Here is a 27,391-nt window from a genome sequence, read left to right as displayed (position 1 = left end):
TCAGTGTTTCAGAATGAGAAGGAAGGAAAGAGATTGTTTAGGATAAAATTCAATTGTATCCAGCTCTCTTAATACGTCCATGTTTTACACTGGCTAGCAGTCTTCCTGCTATTTGCTGCTTAATTGCTTTGTTTCTTGGGGTGTCACACTCACCAACCACCCATTGGTTTGAACAGCCTGAAATCCAGGGTCATACATACGTATTTGTGTTCTCTCCGATTGTTAGCTGATTCTGTTTAGCATCTACAGCTATAGCACTGGTTGACATATAAGGTCAGTGAGAACAGGTTTTGGTGTCAATCCACAATGTACATTCACAATAGTATTAAGTCTGGCAACCTGGCAGTGCTGATAAAACTCCATGATGACGTGCACAGTTACAATGCCCGGCTGCTGTCTGGGTAGAAATAGCTGCAGCCGTTAACTCCTGCTGAAACCATAAACTATAATTTTTACATTTCTGTTTGCATATGGGTCAAAGAAATAAGGTAAAAGGTGTTTAACTCAGTGTTAGAGTTGTTGGTAGGCATATTGTCCCCACAAAATTTTCCCCAAATTTTGAACTATGCCTTTAAGGCTCAGACCCTGATAGTCAGGTCACAATATGTTCCTCACTGAAACTACTGTGCGCACTGGCAATATAAAAGTTTTCAACTTTTCTCATCATAGCACAGGTCTGGATTTACTCTGCCCACTACAATGTTAAGTGAAGCTCATGCTCAGGTAATGAGTCAAGGTGTCAGGTTCACTTTATGCACTCACATCTGATCACATCCGTTGAGCAGAGCGACAATATGAAAAGTGTTAACTTTATTAGGTCTTATGTAACAAAATGGCCCCACACTGATTCTGTGCCCGCTTTATTTTAAGAGAACAGAACGACTCCCTTTTTAACATGACATTAAATATGCAGAATGTAATATAAAGCTGATTTATGTTACTCTTACGCTAAGGGTATTAAAGTTGTAAATTAAAAACTTACACTTTGCAATTATGCATATTTGATAGACAAATAAATAAACAACACAGTGTAAACAACAGAGAAAAACTGTAATAGTGTGTGTGATTTCACATGCTGGTTGCCAGGGTGTGCTTATTAAGCACATTTTCTACAGCGAGGCCTCCCATGCCCACTGAATTCTAAATAGCCTGACACACACACACAGACACACGCACAGCATCAGTGCCACGTGACTGTACAATTACTGTGTGTGATCAGTATTCCTGTAATGTCTTCACTCAGCGTATGTCGCTTTTAGGGAAACACAAATGTTAAAACCCATTTCAGCACCTCTGAGCAGAGCTTGTGAATAAATACATTTCTATATGCTGTTTGTGTGAAGAGGGTGTTTCTGCAAATGTGTGTAGTCAAGTCAGGTTTATCTGTACATCACGTGTCTCTAGGGCTGAGACTGGGGGAGGGGGTGGGATGGAGGTTGACATATTCCCACAGCTGAGAGAGACACAGAAAGTGTGTGAGTGTGTGCACTCAAGGTAGGAGCCAGCTGATACAGCGGTTCCCAGGGTTGTGGTCCTGCAATGTGCCAGCTGCTAATGTAATGTATAATGAGACCCTAAGGTGTAAAAGTGTGAGAGAGACGTCTGCTTACATTCTCCACTCAGCTCTTCACACTGCGACTATACAGTAAAATCACTGGTACACTATATGGCCATAAGTATGTGGACACCTAGAACACTCTGCACTTTGATTGTCTTGATCATCTCATTCCATGGAGGTTAATATGCTGCTGTGACAGGCTCTGCTCTTCGGGTGAGGTCGGACACTGAAATTTGGCAACAACACCGTGTGGTGGATGGAGGTGAAGTCAGGGTTCTGTGTAGGCCAGTCATCAGGCCAAAAAAAAACAACATTGGTTTCTGATAGTTCACAAGAGGATTAATCATGGCTGACAATTTCTAACATATCATGGTATACTGTAGCACTAAGATAATTCCATTATGGTATGATTTGTAATTTCCTGTTTCTCTCCTATGAAGTCTCCTGGAATGAATGTGTGTGTGTTCTGTCAGGTGTGTATTACAGTTTTTTCTAGAGCAGATTACAGAACATTTGACAAAGGAATTTTTACACGTCGCAGTACAAAAGGCAAAGATGTAAATAATAAGATGAATGACAGCTCAGTTCCATTGAGCTGTTTCAGTTTGAAGGTCCTGGCATTGTGTATGCTGACTCACTGTTAAACCGTCATGGTTACTGGGACAGTTGAATAGTACTATAGAAATATGATGGGTCAAAATGTCTGCGGATCACCAATCCTTGAAAGAACCGCTCCAGTTACCGGCAACTTTAGTTTTCATACAGTGTATGCTGAAGTTTGGTCGTCTGTAGGAAACTTTCCCATCTCTTTATGTTTACCTGACCTGCTCTGCACACACTAAGAGACTCCTCTACACCAGCAATGAACTGAAAGTGTGCCAAATGAACACAGCAACATGGATGCCAAAACATATGAGCATATGAACATTAGCTGTTGATGCTGGACAGGCTGTCCTGTCAGAGTCTGGTCCAAACCTTCCTACCACAACAGATTAACACACAATATTAAAGGACAGCTACGTGGAGGTGGGGGTGCTCCATCTTGGGGTGGGGTTGCTGACTGAGGTTTATTTGTGTTAACACCCCTGCTCCCTGTCATACACACTGTTAAAGCTGTAGCTGTGGAAATGTTTTTCATCCGTCTCTCTCTCTAATGTGACGAGAGTCTTCAATGTCTTTGCTCCTCACACACGTCTAAAATTGCAGATGGAAATTGCCCCCCCCCCCCCCCCCCCCCCCCCCCCCCCCCCACACACACACCCACACACCCACACACACACGCACACTTTGCTCTCGTGCTGCTGACACAGTGATATGATAACCTGTGTGCAGACTTTTGAGGCGTACTCACACACACACACATACATACACACAGAGCTTTGTAATGGAGTGGAGTTTTATGGCAGCACTCAAAATTTTGCCAACACAGCATTCTGATTTGCGTTACGGCGAAACCCCTCTCCTTATCTCCTCCGCCTGCTCTTTCACTCACTCTTCCCATCCAATCATCTCCCTGCTTTTCATCACCTTTTGTTGCCACTTCTGGCTCCTTTCCTGTTCACCCCGCCGCTGTGCTCTCTCTACAGTGTTACTTCACTTTCAACTACTCTGCTTTTTGTTTTCTCCCACACTATTCCTCCACCTCTATCTGCCCCTCAATGTCTGTTCTCCTTTACAAATATTTTACTTTCATCATCTCTTACTTTCTTCAGTGCACTCTCTCTCCTTAACACACAAAACTTCTTCCTCTTTCTGCCACAAATGTCTCCGTGTTGTAAATATTTCATTTGACTAAAATCTACTTTTCTTTTCACACTCTTTCTGTATCAGCCACTTTGTCTCATGTACACATGAATATCTAATACTATTCTTACTTATTTTTCTCTCTCCACTCCCAAAACTCTCTCTTTTCTCCTCTATTTGACCCTCATGGATGACTCTTCTTTAATGATTCCCTCCTTCTTTGTTTAACCCTGACACAATGTGCTGACACCATTTGTTTTACTTCTCTTTGCTCAGAGAGGGCGGCATGTTTAGAGTGTTTAAACAGATGGATGCTTGATTTAATATTATAAAACCTGGCACCAACCACTGTGCCTGGCAAAAAGCACTTCTTCAAATCTTAAATTTCACTCACGAGGACGTTATGGACCTCAGAGTGCTCAATTATTCAGCTGTACAAGCAGCAGGTTCTTTCTCACACTGTGATTGGTCTCTTCCCTGCTGTTTTCCATAGGACTTCATTATTTTTTTAAATAAATGTAACAGCGAGTTTGTGTCCTCAGATGGCTCAGTCACCCCTGAAGCCATTGTAAAATGAATGATAAACGTGCACCTATGACACTACTTCACATTAATATTTATGTGGAAAATTACCTGTCTACAGTATCAGGACTCCTTTGTTGCTTAGCAACCACCTTAAGCTGCTGTTCAAGAACTAGGTTGCTTGGCGGAGGAATAACAAGAAAGTACTGTTTTTAAATTATTGATAAAAAAAAAAGGTGAATTTGCTGCTTGCATTTCATCAAACCAGTAACTCACCTGACGTGCTGCTTTATGCCTGTTCTGATATCACTGCGCAGCACAACCTTGTGGCTTAGAGGTGGTGAAAAAGAATAATGGGTGGAAAACAGAGGAAAGACAAATGTGGGGAGGGTTGCTACCTTCATAACAGGCTGAGCAAAATACTTTGCACTCCAATCACACAGGCCGGTCTGGAGGGCGGGACTGATGTAGTTCCTGTGACCACCCGGTTCGTCACCATCCTCAGCTGCCTATACACACACACACACACACACACACACAAGATGTAGAGATTCAAAGACTTAAACTAAACAAACAAAAACAGAAAATATGCAGCTTGCAAATTTCCAGCTAAATACACTGTAGCCGTTGGTTACTGCTTCACTGCTTTTATCCACACACTAGCTGAGCTGAACACACTCCTTCAGCAGGGTCTTCCTCTACCTGCTCTGGTCCCTTGTCGAACATCTTGCGGGTGCGGGGGAATTGGTGGGAGTGGGGTGCTTGTCCTCCCAGTGTTGGGGTGTAGGGTGGCCGTGTGGCTGGCTGCTCTCTGTTGGGGGGTTTGGGCACCTCATTGGTCAAACTGGAGCTGCTGGTGCTGGGCATGGGTGGAGACCCACTGGGGAACAGAAAAAAAAAAACAGTAAGAGAAAGAGACAGAGTTTAGACATTTCTGTAATTACAACATCAGATATTATGTTAAATGGAGAGAGTACAAATCAAGATCTGACACCTTATGGAGAATGTTGTGTAACAGCCTGAGAAAATCATTCAGACAGAACAGAGGAGTAGACAAGCTACACGAATATGGGATTTATATTCTGCCTGCAAGGAAATATTTCATTTCAGACTTTGTTAAGTAATTTTGTTATTATAAATTTGTGTTGTTGTCTTTTTTTTATCTCTTACCATATCGTCCATATAATGCAATGTAGTGAAATGTAATGTCTTGTCAGAATGCCTGTGCAAACAAGATGATCCATCTTTAGGGGCTTATGCTTGATTTGTTTAAAAGGTTTCTCCATCTGTGTCCTTCCCTAAAAGAAACTGTGCATCTTGCTGGAAGGCTGAGTGAGCTGCACGCATGATGCATATGTTTTGGGGTTTTAATGTAATGAGTTTTCTGCATATCTGGATATTCCTGTGTGTGAGACACGTTCCCTCACCCAGCCTGGTGAATGTGCGTGCCCTTGCTGGTGGGGCTGGCTGGAGCCGACTGGGTGAGAGATCCAGAGTCCAGGATCCTCTGAGGCCGAGCGTTCATTGTCGCCTGAGGGGAAAGAAAGTGGGTTAAGTTCACCATTCTTTAATTAAATAATCCCAGTGGAAGGTGGAATTAGTGGTTAAAATGTGAAGAAGAGAACGGGGGATTCAGATATTTCAGAGACGAACCTGATGACAGGCCAGGATTTGAAGCAGCACCTATAATCAGGATGCTCTTCTTGCTTTAGCATAAAAAGTGCAGCAAAGTTTGCCTAAAATTCCCAGAACTTTATCTCATTAAGTGGAGCAGGTAATATAACCTCTTCATTGTGTGTTGTCTAAAGGCTGCTCACAAGGGAGGGGTAAACTTAATAAAGACAATAGAGGCAAAGCATCACTGATGAATAGCAGAGCTGTTGTTTGCTCATGCCAGGTAGAGAGAAAACTCTGTGCAGCCTAAATCTAGTTAACACAGGCAAACACATTTTACTACCTGGGATTGTCTTTAATTTGATTTCTATGCTAATTACAAAATTGCGGCAAGTATCTTTTGTTTGTGGCGTGAGTCTAAAAGTTCTTAATGCAAAGTTTATACACATACAATCTACTGCATTTGTGATGGTGAAAATACATCAGTCACTAAGGTTGGCTGTGAGCGCATCATTAAGAGGCAATTGGAAATGAAACAAAACAGCAGTAAAGGCAGCTGAAAGGGTTATTATGGAAATAGCTCTGTCACTAATCTAAGAACCTTTTCTACTCAAGCACAAAGAGATCAATATGATAAGAGGGACATAAAAAAGACAAAATGAACAACTGAAGGATATACTTATGTCTGACAAACCCAGGTGAACGTATGAAGTCGATGGGTAGCAGGAAGTGTGTGTGTGTGTGTGTGTGTGTGTGTGTGTGTGTGTGTGTGAAGGCAGCAGAGCACCGCAGACACCACACAGAGAAACTAGACATTTACAATGGCTAAACTGAGCTTGACACTGCAGCATTAATCCTGTTGAAGATCTTTAGAGAGTTAGAAAGTGGTTGCAGCAAAGTGCAGATATACACTAGCAGACACACATACAAAAGAATCTTCAAAGAATGAGGCAGGAGGGCGAACGAGAGGTGGATCAAGTCTGTCCTGCACTAAAAGACCACAGGTATATTCGCTCAAAGTCAGCGTGTGTCCACTAACAGCCTTGTATTTTGTGTTGAAAGTTGCCAAATTTCACCAAATGTGTTTTTTCTATAGCGGCAGAGATCGCATTAAATACCTTTTCTTACCAGATGCTGGTATGAATCCAAAGCTGCAAGCTCATCGGTTAAAATGGCTCAATTATGCAACAAGTTCATGGATTATTCATCAACCTTTGCTGATCGTCAACATGTGGTAAACAAACATCACGCTAACGCAGGAGGCCACATGCCTTATCTGCTGACAAGCTTTCCAGAAAATGTGATATGCAAAACTCCAGGAAACGAGAGTAATCGGTTCTACCAGCTGCTCCGCTCCACACTGGGAAACAGCTTGTTCTCCTGTTTCAACCCACTTTTCCTCCTCTTCCTCCATCATTAATTGGCTGGGAAGTGAGTCAGCTGAGCAAACAAATTAGCGCGTGTACACACTGGTAGGATGCAAGCAACTGACGCTGGCTCAGAAAAAAACCCTCTGAATGGTCCTGTTTAATTATTGAAGGAGGATCTAAAACGTTCAGTCGCCTTGATGTATGAAGATGACATGGAAGTGGTGAAGGTGAGAGAGGAGTAGTCAAGGCAGACATGGTGGGCTGATGGAGGGAAGATGTAGCTGGTGGAGAATAGTGTCATGGGTTAAGTGCGTGAGAAGAGGTATCTTCTGCGTGAGACGAGGGAAGTTGAATGATTCCGGCCTCTCGAGTCACGTCTCCACTCATGACTCACGACAGTGAGAAGGAGAGTACAGCCTTCATAAAGTCCATTTAAACAGTAATGGACCTTGCATGGTAAGGCTTTTTTTTTAAAGTACTTGTCAGATGAAAGGTTTGACCGGTAAAATGTACGTGTAAGAGTATGAATCTTCTCCTCCACACTAGAATAACACAAATTAAAAAAAGACACATGACTTTCATCCCATCATCATGCAGCAAGAAGGGGCTATTAAAAAAGCATTTAAAGCCTTCATCATCTGAGAAGCAAGTAAATTTTAATTAGCTGCTGACCTTGTTCACTTTGCTACAAATCAATAATATTTGACATTTAAAATCCTAATTAAAAGTGCTGAATTCCCAGTTAGGCTAAAGTTAACACTCATGAACCTGGGATGAACGCTCTCTGATGAAGCTGTCTCTCACAAGATCTCTGCAAGAATAAAAAAAAAGAATGTGGGCTCCATCTATGATAACTCATTAACTTTACAAAGTAAGGCATTTAAAGGTGCTTAGACTGTCATTCCCTTTTTAAATGTCAGGCTGTTCACCGTTTTTCAGGTGCTCAGCTGAATTATTTATCACTGTTTATCACTGACATTGTCATGCCACAATATTATTGTCTGTACAACATGAATGAGTTGTAGTGTGTACAACTTTGTTACACTAACTGCAAGCTGGTCTGTTATTTAGGTATAAAGCAAAAATAGAAAGGAGGGTGTGATCTCATCCCGTATTATTTTAGTTCAGTATCACCCAGTGGAGGAAATCAGCAGAGCTGTTTTTAAGGCAATCGAGACCAAGTCCAAGTCGAGACTCAAGCCAGTGGATGAAGGTGAAGTGATTATGTCAATCAAGATAAGTCAGGTGTAAAGTCGATGAAGACATCTCAAGTGTCGAGTCAGTCAGGTTTAAGACAAATATCTAGTCAATCAAGACAAGTCCAAGTCAAGTCATTAGAAAGCTGTTAGTTGTGAGTCCTTCAGGTATCTAAATGCTGACCAATAAAATGACTCAGCATTTCAACATTTTCTTTTCAGACCTGTGTTAGTTGTGTTTTCAACAGAGCTGAGACCAAACTGTTAAAATGCAGAGGACTAATCGTTATATTTCAGCTCTGTGGCTATGGGAGGTCTCTTTTTCATTTTATTTATCAGGTCAAAACTAAAGGCTTAAATGTTTTTGCTTTAAGTCTCACGTCTCAAGTCTCGAGTCTTGAAGCAGTCAAGTTAACTTTTACAACTGAGAGACAACTCAGGACAATGCAGAGGGTCTGGGGCAGGTGCGGTGCGTGATTAAATTGCGTCTCTCTCTGCTTCAGTCGTCTGCCTCGGGATTATGGTGTTGCTGAAAATGTGTTTGTTGCCATATGTTGGCTGTCAGAGTGCTAATTTTTATAAATACGACACCACTCTTTGCTTAGGTGACTTCGGGTCTGCAGGTACACAGAAACTAACACTACAGGAGTGTGTTGCAGTGCGACAGACAGCGCGGTGCATTAGCTGGCAGAAGAGAAGTCTATTGCATTATATTGTAAATCAAATCCTGTTGGTTTTTATTGCAGTCTAGTAGGGAGTCTCATTGCAGAGATGCTGCTTGTCTGAAGGTAACTGAGGGGACAATTGGTGTTGGTGGTAGCAAACAGGAGAAATTTTGCCTCGGGGTAAGGATGGGTGGTGGACTACAGTGGTTATTATGGCTCCTTAAGTTACGGCAGCCTCTTTGCTCTGCTCTGCCAAGCCTCAGGGAGTCATTGGCCCTTAATTGCATTTGCACAAAAGTAATGGCCTTTTGGAGGAAGAAAGTACCAGTGGGAGGGTGGGGGCTGTGCGCTGGAAACTGATCTTTTTCACTGCATAACCATGTGGTGAAAAAGAACTGACATACGCATACAGAGACAAATAAGTCTATTATAACACACCCATTACATTACACTCTACGAAATTAGCGATACTCATCTTCAAAATGAATTATAAGAAGGCCAGCAGTAAAAAAAAAAAATACAAAAGAAAAAAAAACTTCAATCTTTGCTTCTCAACATTGTAAGTCACCACTAAAAGAGCAGGACAGTCGAATGAAAGCTCTAACAGTAATCGCTCAGCTCTTCTTTGAACAATATGTGTATGATGGAGACGACTCATCTTGAGAAACGAGATTCAGCAGCTTTAAAGACTCAAACGCAACATACCTTGTATGCTATGCTGTTGAGGACTTTCATGGCCAGATCTGACACCTCAGGAAATGGGTCTGCAGCCAGATGTAGCAGGACTCTCCAGATCTGGGTGTAAACACTGTTGAAGGACACACCTGAAAAAAAAATACACAAAGCAAATAAGTTCAACATGTTTGAATTTTTTCTGTAAATAAAATCACAAATCACACACAAATACAGTAAAAGAATACACACAGTGCATCCAGCAGCACATACACCTCACTGTGGTGTAACTCCCATCACTCCTATCTAAGTTCATTACCACAGCAGAGCTAACAGCTAAGTGGCAATACACAATCACCTCATTAACATCATGCTACCCTCCCCGCTCATTTTCTGCTCCTGCAGTTGTTGGATGCGTTGAGGTGGCAGCGGGAAAAATGACCTCCAATGTCAGGTAATGTACATCATTAATCAATACACACACACACACACACACACACACACACACACACAACAAGCAGCTGGCTCTCCTCATCCACTGGAGCTTCATTGCTGTCAGCTGTCACTGTTGTCATGAATACAAATGAACAAAGTTGCTCCTACTGTCAGGTGCTTTTGTTCATCTGTTCTTATCCTCAGCATTCCCTTTGTGGTGAAGGCTGACAGTTACCTAGGTTTCACTCCTGAGTTTGTTTATCATTGTTTGAACCTGTGATTTTTTTTTAACCCTCCCTCTTCCTGCCTGTTTGCTCATTTACCACCTCCTCCATCTCTCTCCTGTCATTTTCCTGAGAGTCACATCCTGACATCAGTTTGTTTGGGCCCCAACCTGCCAGTCACACTTCCCTTTTTTTTTTTTTCAATTTTTCCATTTTTTTTTTCAGTTACATACATGTTATAAAATAAACAAAGATCATTTCACCCAAATGTCACAGTCAATAACTGAAAAAGGAATAGGCTGAAGCACAAAGCTTATAATTGCCTATCCTATACCATCCAAGGAATAACCCAGAATATCAACAGCAAAACAAAGAAAAATAAACTAAAATACAAGAACTACATTACACCTACATTCTAATCCTTAACTGCTTTGCATTTTATCGACTCACATTATAGGAATGAATTACTTTACCTACCTTTGTGTTAGTAATAACCTCCCTCTCTTCCACACATCCTCTCTAATTCTGGACTTTTACTTGCTTCAGTACGTTGCCTTTGCAGAGCATCAAGCTTCAATCACTTTTCCTGTGCCTCTTCTACTCTGTCTCCTTCTACATGTCCCCTTTGTCTGTCAGTTTCAATCAATCGTCTTTCTCCTCTCCCTCTGTGTCAGCCGTGGGGACACTGAGCGGTAATAGTCTCTGCTCTGCTGTTTTTCGTTTTGCCCCCACTTTTCGGTTTTCATTCCTTCTTCTCCAATCTTTCCAGCCATGGAGGTGGTCCTGTAAACCCGACCTCTGACGATGACTTCTCATTTCATTTCCCTTTCATCATCTCACTACACCTTTGCCCTATTCCCCACCTTCTTGAGCCCTGCAGCTGCAAACCCCTTGGGGTGTTGTGGGGAAGTGAAAATGACTGAAGCCTGAATCTTCTTACTGCACAGACTCATCTCTAGAGAGCGTTAAGGGGGTTCACTGGTCCCATGCTTCAAAGATGGGACACCAAAGGTATGAATCCAAGAATGGATAGGGGGAGGATGGAGGGCTACAGCTATGGGAGACAGAAGGATACAATACAGGAAAAGGAGGAACCTGGAAAGGGTGAGGAGCAGAGGGGCCAGTAGGAGTAAAAATGGAGAAAAGACAGGACAGGGAGGAATAAGACATTTCAGAAGGCCGTGTGCTCTGAAGGATGACAGAGACACAGGTCAAAAAGAGCTGGAGGAGGAACCCAGAGACAGAAATGGAAGGAATCCAGTACAAGGGGAAAGAGATGAAAGGATAGAGAGAGCGAGAGTGATTGAGGGAGAAAAACTAAGTGAGGGAGTTAAAGAGGTGATCAGGCTGTAGCCCGAGGGGCAGGATATGATTAGCGGCAGCTAGCCAGTGTGCTAGCTGCTGCAGTAAACAGCCAGTTGATAAATGTGAAATACGGTTCCTCTCCCATTTAACCGCTGTGCTACATTACGGGTGCACACAAATTACCACTGTACTGCCTCAACACAGTCCACACCAGGGAACATGACGGTGGGTATTAGTCACTGGCTGAATGCTGCACCAGCGCCTTGTCCTTACTTAATACGTGTCATTTGAGGACTTTTGCACAGTGGAATGGATGTATAGTAGTAAAGATGTTAACTATTGGCTAAATGAACCACTGCATCACTGTTTTATGGCCTCCTCAATTCTGGCAGATGACATAAAATACTTTTAACACTGCACAGCGATTTTTGGAGCTTGAAATGATTGAGGCATAAAAATTCATCAGGACGTTTGAAAGCAGAGAGGAAACTCCTGTATGAGGCATATTTTAAATATATTTCACAGGGGGATGTAAGCAGTGTAAGCAGCACCAAATCATATCTGTGAGGCTGTAAATGGGAGAGCGCCGGTCATTTAGAGAGCACAAGAATCTGTGAGAAAATATAAATGTCAGTGCAGGTACAGAAAATGTCAGAGTTAGGCACAGTGTTACCTTAAACACCTTCATCAGGTGTTTTAGTCCAGAGTAAAATATCTCATCAGTTCTTGGATGGATGGTAATGAAGTTCTGTACAGACATTCATGGTCCCCCGAGGATGAATCCTACTGACATTGGTGATCCCCTGACCACTGATCCATTGCCACAGTGACGTTCACACTTTTGGTTTTGACACACACATCTTGATAACTACCAAATGCACTGACAATGCATGCATGAATGTGCTAAACATCACATCTGCTTAACATCAGCGTGTTTGTTAAAACCAAAAGCTAACTGCTAAAAATTAAAAGCTAACTTTGAACCTAAACTTTTATCCATTGTTCAGTTCGGTTTTCTATATGACCATTTACAACCTCCCAGAGATGCTAGTGTGCCTGTTACAGAGTAGCAGGATTTGTTTTCACTCTTACTATCATTTGTACAGATCCTACTACAACCAAAGAAAAGACTGAATGTTTAAAATGTAAATCAATAAATCACTTCTGCAACTCTGCCCTGACTCCCACACAGCTGTGTTTCCTGCTGCTTTCCTGCAAGCCAGTGTCCAGCAGCTGCTGCATTTAGCATTTATGGCTTCAATTTGTTCTGAACTGCTATACTATTATACACAGACCCTTTGATCTCTCAGAGGTTTTTTTTTGTTGTTGTTAGCTTGCAGTGTTAAAACAGACATGTGATGAAACTGAGAATACATGCTGTTGTATTCCAAAAAGAGAGAAACGAGTAAGTACAATTTTCAGTCGAGATAAAAAACAAAGCCCCCGAAGGTCTCATGAAACTTCAAACCAAACAAAAGACAGAAGCAAATGAGTAAACAACAAAAAGTCAAAGTGACAAGTGAAGTCTTTGCTGACATAGATAACTGAGCGCAAGTGACAACAGAAATGTAAACGCCAACATAGCATCCAATTCAACACTCATCTGCAGCCGAGTATGTATTTCAGCTTTTTTCTTTATGCTCCTAAATATTGCTACCAACATCCATTCATCAGCAGCTCTGCCCTGCTTGTTTATACATGCAGCTCTGTGCGAGGTGGGAGTTATAAACAAGCGCGCAGGGAGGCTGGGACTCTTTTCAGCCATGGCGGGGGCACAGCTTAGCGGGCAGGGGGCCAATATGTCTTTTAACCTGTTTACATGGGGACCTCACACCGGTATTAAGGGCCCACAAGCAGCTTGAAAAAGGTTTAACCAAACATTGAATGCTAAATTTGTCAGATAAAAGGGTAATGAGAGCAAGCGTTATGCCAGGCTGATGTTATTGTTGGGTTTTTTTTGTTTTGTTTTGTTTCAAACATTAATTTCCAGGCTTTGGTGTCCCTTGGTATCTGTGCCCTAAAAATAAAAATCCTCCCAGAGCAGCTGGCCAACAGGGCTGAGTTTCAGTTTGAGTTTTATTAACCCTGCATTAGTTGATAAATCCCAAGACAGAAGATGCCCTGATGTGTCTAGCAGGAGGGGAAAGGACTTTAAAAATATTTTATCCCTGTTAGCTACCACCTCATCTGTGTGCACATGTGTATGAGAGCAGATTTTCATATCTGGTTGTGTTAAAAGTTCAATTTAAGAGCAGATCTAAGAGCAAAATAAGGAGGTACTCATTTAAGAAACTGTTTCTCAACCTTTTCAAGTCACAACCCCCCCAGAATAATCAGGTTGGTGTTCACCGCCCCACATTTAACACACAACACCCTGATGGCTCATACACTGCCTGCACTTCCTTTGCCACATATTCCAGTAGGTGCACTCTATGTTGGAAAGTGGTTTGATGCTTTTTTTGTGTCTAAATATTCTGGTATATGATCACTCAAAGCCCCACAGCTCAGCAAGTGGGCATTTGTGCGGTGAAATGAGTTTGGCTAAATTAGGGGGTGAGTGTGTAGATGTGGCGCTTCACATTGTACTGAAACAGAAAAGAGGAGATCTATAGTCACTTAGCTCGGAGAGAGAGAGAGAAGGAGGGATAGAGAGAGAAGGAGAGAGAGAGAGAGAGAGAGAGAGAGAGAGAGAGCTGCAGCTGTTTCTCCCCTGCTGATTTTGAGTGATTTCTGTGAACACTCCAATTAATAAATGTAAATAAATAATATCTAATGCTTTGTTTGTGATGATAGTTTCATTTTAACAGCGAGCACCCAGGCATCGCCCAATCTGCTCCGGGCTTTACAAATTAAACACTGAATATGCTCTCATTCCAGTTGATAGCTAGCAAAATCCACTAGAGCTGCTTGGTTAAGCATGATACTGTGGCAAACAAGCACCGAAATGAAAGTATTTTTTTCGTCCAATCAGAATCTTGACTCTTGACTCTCACAAACACACTTAATAAAATCTATACTAAGACAAATTATATCACTGGTATTGCCAATGTAATGTAAAAACTATTCCCTAGTCAACATATGTTATTTAATTTTTTTCTTTTTTTTCTCCACAGCCTTCTGGCAAACTCCTGGAAATTATCTTGCGACCCTCTTGGGCCCTGGGACCCCCAGATTGAGAACCACTGATTTAAGGAACAAATCAAAGAAAACATGCTGAAAAGGATATTTCATTATAGTACTCGAACCTATTTTCATGCCAAGTCAAATTCATTGTTCTCCAGAGCTCAGTTTACTTCTGCATTCAATTTTCCATTTCAACTCATTTTCCAGAAGAAAAGAAGCAGAAAGCACAAACTGGGACGTGACAGTGCGGCTGGGAGATTACAAGGAACTTTGTGACTTGAAATATAACAATAAAAAAAGAGAGAAAGAGAAAAAGGGAATCCCCAGTTTCACTTTCCCTTTTTCCCGTGGGGGAGGAAGTGAGTTAATGGTTTTTCTGCTCGCACACAAACTGGCTGTCAGGACGCATGGTGGAGCCCGCCAATCACCTGAGAGCTCTGGTAAGTGAGCAGCTTCGACTTCAGCATATACCAGGAAAAGCACTTTAACAGCCTCAGGTGGCTCACAGGGTCTAACCTGCCCCCCTTTGCCCCCTCTGCTCTGCTGTCCTTTACACATCCGCAAACCTTCTTCACACTTGTTCTATTCTCGGACTGGGAGCTTTTCCTTCTGTCCCTGCCGTTGTTTGAGGGGTTTTACCCTCTCTAAGGGTGGCCTGAGGTCTCCCTCTCTCCCTCTGGTGCCATCACATTCTCCTGGTAATTTATTTCTCTCCTTTTCTCTCAAGTGCGGTCGCCTCTTGGGAGTGTTTGTTCATGGGATGGCAGTTTCTGTGTGCTGAGCCATGCAACACTGTCCCAGCTACTGTCTGCAGCCTGCTGTAATGCTCCTACAGGGTACTACATCACTGATGCTGCTACCAGCCTCTACATGTGCAATTAGCATAGTGTTCACAGAGGAGATACATAATGCAAAATTTATATTATGATGATATAATAAATAAAAAAAATAGATGTGTTATTTCAAAACAAATTCCTCACAGTTTCAAAAACCACACAGCCTCAAAACAATGACTATGGGCTTAATAGTAAATTTAATTTAGGTTGTCTCTCTTAAGGCTGCATTAATTAGTTTTTTGGCCTCTTGGGGGCAGAACTCTACACATGTTTGACATGTTAAGGCATGTCACACATGTGTAGAGTTGGTTAATATAACATGTTAGCAAACACTACCCTGTTTAAACATCCAGCCCTCTCAAAGCAGCATTAGTATTCATTTGATGTCGTGTTTCTGGCGCCTTTACTATGAAAGTCTAACATTCCCTTTCGCTTTAGGTCTATATGGTCTCCAACAGCTCCTGTATAAATGTAAGCATGTCTTTAGCTCGCTAGATGCTTACACTATTTTTGCTAGCTGACTGCTGACTTTGGCCATTTGTCGTTTATCACTGTTTTTAAGCTGAAAACAGCTGCCACCTGTTTCTGGAAACAAGGCTGAGAGCAATGAGGCTGAACCACAGCAGTAAATCTGTGGGCCAGAAAATCAAAACAACAACAATCAAAACAAGGAGCTAAAACAGGCTACAAAATGCTTAAGTTTGGAGACAGTTTTCTGTGGGTTTGTCATTACGAGCAAATACCTTTACACATAGTGATATGAACCACTGTTCACTGTGCACATAAAAACATGTATTAGTGCACCTATATTTAGATAATAATTTGTATTTATATATATAATTTGTACTTCAGCTATTTATTCTTTCACTTTTATAAAGCTAAAAAAAAAAAGAAAAAACTGAAGCAGCCGAGGCAGAGATACGCTGATGTTCAGCCACCAGTAGAAGTCCCACCCTTCCCATCATGCAACTTGATGACATGTTTAATGTGATCCCCTAAACCTGGCAAAAGCCCAGGTCTTTCAAACTCCATGTTCCCAGCTTCTAACACACCTGGACACTGAGCGACATCAGTGTGATAAAATCAGGGTTGTTTGGGCACAGAGGTCAGTTTGCAACTGTTTCCACAGGCTGTGTCATCATGATAAGGAAACGTCCATTGATTTGCAAAACTGGTGGAGTTGCATATTTAGAAAAAAATGAATGAACAGCAACAAAAAAAGAGTATTTTGGAGTGAGACACACAGACAGGCCTATAGCACTACTGACACGCTGAGTACCTATGAGGGAGTTGAGAGAAGAATACGAGGACACTCGTCGCATTTTGTCGATGGTCTCAAAGGACAGGATGTACTCGTCGTTGTCGGGGCTCCCCAGGGTGCTGCTGGCGCTGCTGCTGGTGCTCAGGTTACCAGGAGAGAAGGCTGCTGGTCCACCTGAATGAAGGAAAGCACACATACACACAAAAGCCTCAGATCCAATCAGCAAAAAAATGATGAGTGTTATAAATGCAATATCAGCTGAAGCAGAAGAAGAAGAGGCTCTTATTTTGTTTAGAAAGCACTTTAGCTGCTGTAAAAGTGCTATATAAATAAACTTTATTATAGTTACTGTTATTATAAAAAGACAAAAACAAAGCAAATAGCCAAATCAAAAACAAATAAAGTGTGAGATGTGTAAATAGTCCTTATACTTGGAGGCAACATTCCAACATAGGAAGTTGCTCATAACTTCATTTCAGCTGTCAGGCTCAGTCATCTCCTGCTGTAGCTCTCCTTATCAGCACACATTACTCTGACTCACACAAAACCAAACGCCATGAATCCTCCAAACTGACTGCAGGCTGAAATGTGGAAATGGAGATTGGTAGAGAACGGAAATGCGCTCTGCTCTGCGCTTATTGATGATAAACACCGCTGCATATTGGAATAAGAACTGAGAATGTGAATTAGAAATGGCGTCAGCGCTTCACCAAGTGCCGGTGATTTAGCTCCACTCAGGGCTTAAGCATTACTCAGTCTGGCAGTGGTAGGCAGAGGGCGGGCAGTTAGCTCTGGCTGCCTGAATCACTGAGAAGTGACACAAACAGGAGGTTAAAGCAAGTCATGTGATCCAGATGCCGTGAACATAGATGTTTGAGTGGGATGTTTACGGCCTCAATAATAAACAATGTTATTCTGCTAAATGTTCAGCCCATGATTATTTATTATGATTCTTTTTAGGGAGAAAACCGTTTTATTGCATTACAGCTTGGTAGTTAAACTTCCTTCTCTTTCACATCTTACCAAATAAACCAAGACATAAAACTCTGTGCAAGACTTAACTGTGACTCAAACAAATCAAAGACATTTTCCCAGTGAAGTCTGTGTCCTTTTGAAGCTAAAGTTAGCTATACCATCACAAGACGTAATATTATATCATCAAATCAAAGGGCTGTGTAGGTTCAAAGAGAACGCAGATCCAGGTGACGGTTTTCTGGAGTGAAAGAGGTCTGCCTCTGCCTCACAGCTGCAACTGTGTTCAGGAAGCAGAGATAATTGTAGTGAGCTTGAAAAGAAACGTCTGTGATCGGTGCGAAAGACACTACACCCCAGCTCTATGCAGTTGGCCTCTGTGTTTCAAAGTGGATTTAGCTAAAATCACAGATTAGTGATGTAAAAAATAAAATGTATAAATATGACTTTTTCTCACTATCTTACAGGATATGCATTTGTACCAAATACTCAGTGTTTTTAGAATTGTTATAAATCTTCAGGAAAACAACATCATATACTACAACAAGTCAGTGAGCTAGGCATCGATTAGTTTCCATGGTAATGGATATTTCTTGCTCATAGTGGAGAGTAGCAAGTGTGTCCCACAGTGTAAACCCTGTGAACAGGCCTATAGTTCAGCACCATGGACAGCTCCCAGTTCCCGCTCATGTCCAGGCAGACTGAGACCTGTGGTCCTGAAGCACTGATGCGGACTGAGCTGAGACGCAGGAGCTCAGCAGCGTGTTTGCTGTCCCTGTTTCTATTCCCCTCTTTCTTTGTAAATAACTGAATAAATATAAAATAAACTGTCGGACCTTCTGGTTCCTAAATCTGGATCACGATGGTTTGTCTGCAATGTCTTAAATTTTGGACTGCGTGCAGACCTCCACAAAGGGCTCTGTGTGAACCCTCACGTACTTTGGCAGATGACAAAATTTATATCACATGGATCTACATGGACCCAAAACCATGAGACTGGCCTTCAGCCTGTGAGACAGCAGGACCATGGCGGAGCAACAAGCCAGGAGGAAGAGGACAGAAGTTTAGAGAGCTTGACAAAGCAGAACCCAACATTAAGTTATTAGGAAAATGATGATAGAAGTTTCTTCAGAAATGAGTTCCCCTCAAGTGCTATGATAGAGAACCTGAGGAGATAACTGAAGATTCAGTTATGAATAAAACCAGGACAATCTGAACCTTAAGATGAAACCACCAAAATTATATATATAGTAAACTACTGCTTCACACCCTGATGTGAAGTTCCCTCCACAGTGGTGAGTGTTGTTTTATGTGGAGTGATACTACATACAGAAGTGATAAAGGACTGGGACTGGTTTGAGAACGGGCCAAAGTCTGGGAGTTTGGGAAGCCAAAATATTCATAATGCTTTTTACACAACTTAATCGTGGAGCGGTAATAAAAGGTCTGTGTGTGTTCTGGCATTTCTCCACAACACACATTAGTGAGACACACTCACAGATGAAAGTTGAGCACCATGACAAGGGACGATGACAATTTTCTGTTTACTTGTGCATGTGAGAGCTGGATCAGAATGAAAAAAATGCATCTCTGCTTGGCAAACCAGTCACAACCTCTCTGCTGCCTGTGAAGCCTCGTATTAACGCTCTCTGAGCTCCTCTCAGGAAACGCAGTGATAGAATGAAGAAGTTAGCCTGAGGACTGGTACATCCACAGTCCCCAGCTGATGTGGGGGAAGAAAAACTGATGAAATGTTCTGCAGATTTCTCCTTGGTCTAATTGCTTTCACTCAGCTAACTAAATCTTCTTCTTCTGACTTTCTCCTACCTTCTTCATTGAGGTTGAGGTTCTGCAGGCTCTTGTTCAGGTTGCGGGCAGTGGTAGCGGCTCGGATGTTGGTGTAAGAGTTGACCGATCGCAGGCGTGGGATAGCCGGGCTGTCCCTCACTGGAGTCAGGTTACCGGGCTCTGGACGTGAAAACAGGAGGACACACATCTGGTCAGAACCTCAGCAAACCTCCCTGATCAGAGCGGGACTTTTCTCAACACGCAGAAACTTTTGAACGTAATCCAAACTGACCTTTAAAACTATTCTGAATTTTTTCAACACCTTATCACATAAGCCCCCAGTTACTCCTATCGACACTTTATTATCATTAGATACAGTAACAAAGGGTATGAACTGCTGGATTTATGAGTCTGTTGATGAGCTGAACTCCCAGTCTATAGATATATTAAAAGCACAATGAGAACGAAACCTGTGCACTCCATTCTTAACTTGGAAAGCAATCCTCAAACAAGAACATGACTCCTCTACCTGTCTACTCATCATGTCCATTTAATAAAAGCCACATTATCCAAAATACAGACAAATTTAGACCCTGCTTGTGGCAGATGTAAATTTTCCTGAGCTCCTCTGGTTCACCTGCTTTGGCAGCTCCCTGATCTACATAACTTCTGCGGTTCAAACATTTTTAAAACTCTGAGCGATGCTTCCAACACACTGAACCAAATCCTTTAACAGGTATTAAAACCAGGCACTGCTGGAGAAATCCCAAACCCAGTTCTCATGCCAAGATCACATTTAGAAGAATTTAGAAAAAATATGATCATTTAGGGAAAATATCCACCTTCTATATCCTGTTTTTCTGTGGTTACTGGGATTAAAAATTGGTGGCTAATAGTGTCCCTCATGTGCAGGTATTTAAGGTCCTGTGAATGAGCTGTAATAACTAGCCATGTTAGTAATTCCTCTCTTTCAATTGTAATCCCTATGGCTTATTATGGTACATTTTAAATATATTGTAGTCTGTTTGAGATGGAGGAAGGCTTCAGACGTGTGTGTGTGTCTACAGTACCTGCAGTGTTGGCTGGTGATGGGACTGTGTAGTTCTTCTCTTCTTCTATAAACTGGAGTGCAACTGTACAGAAGTTGCTTTCATATTGGACAACCAGGTGACTCAGTGCTACCACCAGCTCCTGTCAAACAGAAATATTTAAAACATCATTCACTTCTCGTATTTTTCCAGGTATCAAGTGACAAAGAAGCAATAAACCTCTAATCTAAATATTGTTAATATTTCTTTGACCTTGTTTTAACCTGTGTGATTAAATGAAAGGACAAACACAGATCATATGAAATGAATAGCTTTTTTATAGAAGTCAATAGTCAGATGAGAAGACTGACACGATTGTTATGACTGAGTGACTTCCTGTTTCCAGTCTTTATGCTAATCTAAGATAAGCTAAGTACTTTCTTCAGCACTTGGACACATGGACGTGAGGATGTTATCAACCTTCTCATCTCTTCTCACCCTCAGAAGGAAAACAAAATATGTATTTTCTTAGTCAATAGTCATTACCTAATATAAACTCTCCGGATGAACTGAACTGAATTAATTCCAGATCTTTCTACTGCAAAAAATAGTCTGGATCTTGCACCAGCATATTACTGGTCTTTACTGGTCTTTGCTGGTCTGCAGTGCAGTAGTCCTCAATTCAAGGCAAGTAGAGCCCATGCCTTTCCATTGTTTTCATATATTTTGTAACCATACTTTTTATTTGCATCTGGCCTTTTATCTGTTTGTCTTACTATCACATGCGTATAATAATATATTAGCATTAAGTGTTTTGTGTGTGTGTGGGTGTTGCAGCGACCTTGCGGACCACAGGGCTCCCATCATTGATGAGCTGGGCCAGCATCATGGCCACGTTATGATCAATGGTGGTTGAGTGGTCTGTCCTCTCTGCAGAGTTTCCCACAAAAGTCCCCAGAGCGAAGACAGCTGCACACCTCACCTGCAGCGACACAGACAGAAACGCTTTCAACTTCCTCGCCTCTTAGTTCAATAAAGCTGTTACATCCCCCCCAAAAGAGTCTGATCTCCCTTCATCGATGCATAACTTCTTTTTCATCTTTTTCAATTGTCAGAAGTCAGTGCTTGGCCCTTTGCCTTGAATCCCAAGTATCTGCTTGCCAGACTCAGTCAGAAATGTAATGTTTGTGAGACCAGTGGATACAATTTCCACAGATAATTATGGTTCAATTTTCTCACACTGTCTCACTTCGAAATGCACAGGAGATGGATCATCGCTGTGTGCCCCCGGTGAGCTGCTTTTCCTCACTGCAACTCATTACTTTCCCAGCCCGTTTCAGTGGATGTTTAATCCACACTTGCCGTCACACAGAGAGAGTTTTCCATGAGGGACCGGATTCACAAACTGAACCAAATTACAGCACAGACATGAATATTTAGATGCGTTGTTTGTTGTGGTGACAGAAAACATTTTTTTGCAGGCGTCAGGATGGATCATCACAGCTACTTGTTAAGCTTGTGATGCAGCTTTAGTGATGCTACAGCACATACCTGCTTTGATAATTGTCTGCTTTGCTCTAATTAAAATGATCAGCTGAAACATTTCAGGTGAACATATTGTAATTTTCTTCTTAAAGCCTGGAATAAAAGAAAGTCGTCAACGCTCTGTGACTTGAAAGCTAATTAGAACAGGAGAATGTAATACTGGAAAGGATCTTAATTTCTCTATATGCACTGGAATATATCAGAGTCAGAATACCATGAACACTTGTACAGTCGGATACAGTCCAGTATAACAGCCACTCATTAACACCCCGTACAGCTGTGTCCAACAGAAGGACCTGAATACCTTGTCTGAAGTAGAAGACAGCTCTGTTTTTATGTCTTTTTTTTTTTTTTGCAACATTTGATCAAAACATGGAAATGATACCCTTTTTCTAACCCCCACCTCAAAGGTTAAAACAATAAGTACATTACAGATAAACAGGAAAACAAAACTGTCACGCATTGCACAAAGGAGCATTAGCAATATCCAGTTAAGATGCATGTTCAGGTTTTTGACTTTTCAAAAACCCAGAAACAAAACTATTGACAAAATGTCAACAAGAACATTCAGTGTGTGTACTCTGTGTGGGTGTATGTTTGTGTGTCTGTGCTGTAGCGAGTTGCAAGATGTGACTAAACAACAGTGTCATCTTGGTTCTGTCGCCTCAGATTTCTGCTTAAACTTAATTAAACTCTCTGCTTAGTCGCACATCTCTCTCTGCTCGTCTTTCACATTCTGTCCCCTCAACTACTCATCACTTTCTTCACTCGTCTCCATGAGGCTCTGGGGGAGCACGCACACGCACGCACGCACGCACGCACGCACGCACGCACGCACGCACACACACACAGATACTACAGCATCTGAGGTGTCTCAATCTAACACCCAAGGAGAACTTTAAAATGCAGTCATTTATCTGTAAATGTGCTGTTTCTTAACAATTTGATGCAGTCAGTTATAATCAGTCAGTCAGAGTCTCCTGTGACCTGAAATAACACACACTCCGAAAATTCCAAATGGAAACTAAATGAAGGACCTGGAAATGCAGCTGGAAAAAAAGTATGTATGTGTGTGTGTGTGTGGACAGAGACAGATGTGTCTGCAGACCTCAGCCTCAACCCGCCAGCCAAAGCAGCTGTCTATCCAAGGGAAGGAGGAAGTTTCTGGTGGAAACAGATGTTCCTCGTGTGTGTGTGTGTGTGAATGAATGCAAATAAGTGTGGTGTGTGTGACTAGGGGCACCAAGTGTCTGGGTGAACGTCAGGGCAAACTCTGTCTCGCTGTCCCTCTGGTCCACACACCACAAAGTCAGATACTGACCATGGTGTTTTAACACACAGGGTCCAAACTGTTTGGGTCTGATCTGTGTGTGTAGATAGTAACACTACAGATATAACACTACAAAGCTATGAAACAAGAATACTGCCAATAAAAAGCACTGTATTCTGTTAAAAATATGTTTTTTATTTTTAATATTTGGATATGCCCCAAAAATCCATAAATTCTAGATGAGACTCACACTGTTATGCTGTTAATGTCACAAATGTGACCTAAGATTTTATTTGCATTTCTGATGTCACTATGCCACTGGATCCAGACACCAAGAAAAACTGGACTGCAAATTATTCTCGGGAATTGGAAGAGACCTAGAGGGCCCTCTTTTCACCATGGGTCTGCAAATGAAAGGATGTCATAACGGATAATACTTCCTGACATGGGACATGTATATTTCCTTTAGAAATGAAAGGATGAGGTGGCAGGACAGTGAGGACATTGGTTTCCATGCAGGAGTTATGCTTTTGTACTTTCAGAGCTGAATTGTTTCTTCTTTCTGTTCATCTTTATGATAAAAAAAGAACCTGTCTTGCTTCGGTGTTTGGGTGGGGTAAGGATGGGGCATCTGGGAAGTTCTGCTGAAACAGTACTGATGTTACATTTCAAAACAAAAATTGCAAGTCACAGAAAATAAAATAGCTTTAGTATCTGTAAAACTTACACCAGTCCTTAAGCTGGTTTATTTAGATGCTTTTAAGGCCGTAGTTTTAGTGCAGATGTCCGTTTCTTTTAGAAATTTTCTTTGATTACAAATATGCAAATTATGGTGCAATCAAGACAGGTTTGTTATCATCAAAAAACAAACAACAAAAAAACAATTGCCACTGTGATCAACAACAATAGTCTGATAAGATCCTTGAAACCAGCATCAAAATCCAACTAGTTAAACACTGATATAACTAATAAAACCTCAGAAATATAACATAAAGGTTTTCACAGTGAGAGATTATCTGTTTCTCAATTTAGAACATTCTAGGAGGTTTTAATAATACGACATCTATTATTAATACAGCTGCAACTTGTTTAATTAATTCTACATTCATTTATCTATTTCTCCTTGAACAGAAGGCTGAGTCTTGAACCAATTAAAGAAAATAAAAATAAAAAATCAAGATACCTGAAGGTTTTTCTGTCCAAAAGCAATCTACCTTTCTCTTAACACGTCTGTAAAACGCGTGTGACAACCATGCCGTCTACTTTTCTCTTAATCAGCTGAGACTGAATATCTCACAGAGAAAAATCTAAACACATTATCTTAAATCAAGTATTAAACTGTAATGCAAATGGTGTTTGACAAGATTCTTTATTACAAAAATGTGATTTAAGTATTTCTAATTTGCCCTTGTTGCAGGGCCAGGACCTGGAAATTGACCAAATAGGACCTTGCTTACTTTTTATATGCATCTGAACTCTGGTATTAACCTCTCACCTCAGGGATTGGATCCGACAGCAGGGTGTAGAGCTTCTCGTGGGCGCTGTCTCGGACTCCACACCAGCGCGCCGGGTCAAAGTTCTGCCAGATGCGACCCAGACAAATAGCCACCCATTGGCGGAGCAAGGGATGGGGGTCTGACAGCTGCTCCAGGCAGTTGGCTATTAGGTTGCCCTGCAGACAAGCCTCCTGGTTTGGGGAGAGGAGGGTGCAGAATAATGAGTGTGAGAGATGTTCGGTTGTTCAGATGAACCCCCTTTTTACTTTGAGGTTTTATAAAGGGTGAATACCTGTGGAGAACATTCAGGAAATTTAAGAAGATTTTAAAGACTGTAAGTTATGGAGTAATAACAGTGGAAAGGCCGTTCGTGTTAAGACATAATTTCCCTCGAGTCACTAACTTTTAAAAACACTCACTGAATTTGTTCAGTTGTCCTTGTACAACAGACACTGGACTGAGACAGAAGACCTGGACAAACTGTGGTAGCCGACAGTGACCTGCTAGCTTTTAATATTTAATAAAAGGACAATATCTGCATCGTATATCAGCCTAACCCTCCTGTTGCAGCACAGAGGCTTCAGGCTGAGAGCAGACTTGTAACTCATTAGCCAGTTAATCACTGCTCACCTGTAACCTCACACTGTGTGATGTACAAAAAGATTATGAGGCTCTGCAGCAGTATGACTTATTCTTTTGAACCCCTTCAGCCTTTTCATATAACAAAAGCTAATTGGTCCATCAAGGGTTGAGTCAGTCAACGGAAAAGCTGAATGCTTTATTTAAAAAAAACCTTTTAAAACTTTCTTTTTGATTGATTTATTTTATGCAGAGCATTAACAAGTACTTTGCTCTCTTGTTTTCACTTGCCTTTGTGTTTCCTCTTTTCATGAAGTGATGCGAGAACGGCGGCTCTGCTTTACCGTAATGGCTGTTAAACTGTGTGAGGAGTAAGTAAGAAAACGTGCTTGTCCAGCCATATAAAAATCAAGCACAGTCCCTAACAAAGGCCTGTACTACAACGTCTCACATGCCAGAACAACGTACACACCATGACCACTTTTTAGGTACACCAAAACAATCTAGTGCGATCCAGCACAACTGCTCTGCCACACATTCTTCCTTTACAAAGCCTGTAACGGTCAGTCTTTGTTAAAAGGTGTTAATACAACTACATGTTTATTACTGAGGTCATTGTTGGTGATGGAGTTGAAGCGGACAGCATTACACAGAAACATGTCTCTGTTAGCCTCCCACCCAAGTTATTGTAGTCCTTTGATTACTGCTATCACTGACGTAAATGAAATCATTCATGAAATGTGCCATTTCTGTGTGACGACAACACGATGGCCATGTGCGTCAGTGCTCAGCACTCTGATGGTTCTCTGAAGTCTTTTGTGAACATAAAAGCCTTTAAAGCAAAACCTCTTCACCACAACAAATGTACACAGTTAGTTTGCTGAGAGTCGTCCTTTGTCTCCTGCAGATTGAAGTGTCCCGACAACAAATCTTTTATCAGCAGTGACACATGCCCCCGGTCTCTTCACCCTCCTCTACGTTCTTTATGCGCCTCAGATCGCTCGAGCGTCGTTCCCTCGGCTCTGATCGCAGCGCCCACCTGAACCCTGAGAGCTGGAATATTAAGACACCAGCGTTTGGTGACATGTTCGCACCAGCGATACTGCAGTAATGAGCGCCGTTGTTGAAAGTACGAGGGATAAATAATGGAGATGTGGAGCAAGCAGAGTCTCTCTCTGTAATGTTGGGTATCATCTATTATTTACAGGCCTGTGAGAGAGGTAGAAGCATTAAATACACAGAGGTAGAAGAAGAATGGGTCTTTCTGAGCTTGAGAGCACATATAGCTTTTCTGATTTGTTAAATTTATATAATGTCAAGAGAGAGAAGCACCGCTAAAGAATGAGTCAAATAACATTCTATAACAAGATGGAAAAACAACTGCAGAGAGACGGAGACTGGAAACAAAAAGGAGGGATGGTGGAATATTTCTTTTGTGTGTGTGTATGAACTCCGTGAAATGACAAGCTACATCATCCCAACATCACACCTCTGGACATTTGATCAGCGTCAGACACAAAAGGCTTCTGGGATTGAACACCGGAGGCCAGGAGCAGACGGAAGTGACACTTGTGGTGATAAAGTGTCACCATGGAGGTGGCTAGGACGGAGACGGAGATTATAGAGGGGACTGTTGGTGACAAAAATGTCACATAACCAATATCTCCCGGAAATACACAACGGGCGATCGAGTCATCTCTCAAAGTGACGGCTGGCCCCGAAAGAACCCGCCGTGGTTCTGGTGAGGGAAGTAAATGAATAATTTGGTACGTTCTCCCTTTGGGCTTCCAGTGAACAGACAGCAGTGCGGAAATACACACATATCCAAACACACTCACACACACACATTCGTACCTGTCCTGTGTTGTAGCTGTTGACAATAACAGCCAATATGAAGACAGCCATTGTTCGATGCTCAGCCTGAAACAAAGAGAGAGAAACTCTGAGATCTTCTTTCATGTCATACTTTCGTACTTCTTTCCCAAACGTTCTTGTTGAGTTCTTGAGCTCAATTCAGCCATGGGATGAGTTATGGATCAAAATACAGGAAAACAGAGTCTCCTTCAGTTTCATCACAAACACGTTAACACGATCGGCCAGTACTCACGGGCATGTAATTGTCGGCCAACACCGACAGGAAGTACTTGTGTCCGTTGTCTTTCACGAGGTCAGCTTGACATGACTGCAGA

General features: G+C 41.8%; 1 protein-coding gene across 5 annotated transcripts in view; it reads right to left on the bottom strand.

Moving 5' to 3' along the window:
• The window catches only part of rptor (regulatory associated protein of MTOR, complex 1), a 158,578-nt gene that overhangs the window by 24,731 nt on the left and 106,456 nt on the right, over positions 1 to 27,391 (bottom strand). For all 5 annotated transcript variants that reach the window (XM_041036578.1, XM_041036581.1, XM_041036580.1 and 2 more), the window contains exons 15-25: positions 27,310 to 27,384; positions 27,057 to 27,122; positions 24,623 to 24,814; positions 21,154 to 21,294; positions 20,355 to 20,475; positions 19,324 to 19,464; positions 16,543 to 16,698; positions 9,374 to 9,492; positions 5,251 to 5,354; positions 4,526 to 4,703; positions 4,222 to 4,332 (exon numbers count right to left, since the gene is read on the bottom strand). In XM_041036578.1, coding sequence (XP_040892512.1) covers positions 4,222 to 4,332; positions 4,526 to 4,703; positions 5,251 to 5,354; positions 9,374 to 9,492; positions 16,543 to 16,698; positions 19,324 to 19,464; positions 20,355 to 20,475; positions 21,154 to 21,294; positions 24,623 to 24,814; positions 27,057 to 27,122; positions 27,310 to 27,384 — 1,404 coding nt within the window. The remainder of the gene's footprint in view (positions 1 to 4,221; positions 4,333 to 4,525; positions 4,704 to 5,250; positions 5,355 to 9,373; positions 9,493 to 16,542; positions 16,699 to 19,323; positions 19,465 to 20,354; positions 20,476 to 21,153; positions 21,295 to 24,622; positions 24,815 to 27,056; positions 27,123 to 27,309; positions 27,385 to 27,391) is intronic.

This window comes from Toxotes jaculatrix, chromosome 4 (genome assembly GCF_017976425.1).
Source record: "Toxotes jaculatrix isolate fToxJac2 chromosome 4, fToxJac2.pri, whole genome shotgun sequence".
Classification (NCBI taxonomy): Eukaryota; Metazoa; Chordata; class Actinopteri; family Toxotidae; genus Toxotes; species Toxotes jaculatrix.
This window is presented reverse-complemented; position numbering and strand designations above follow the sequence as displayed.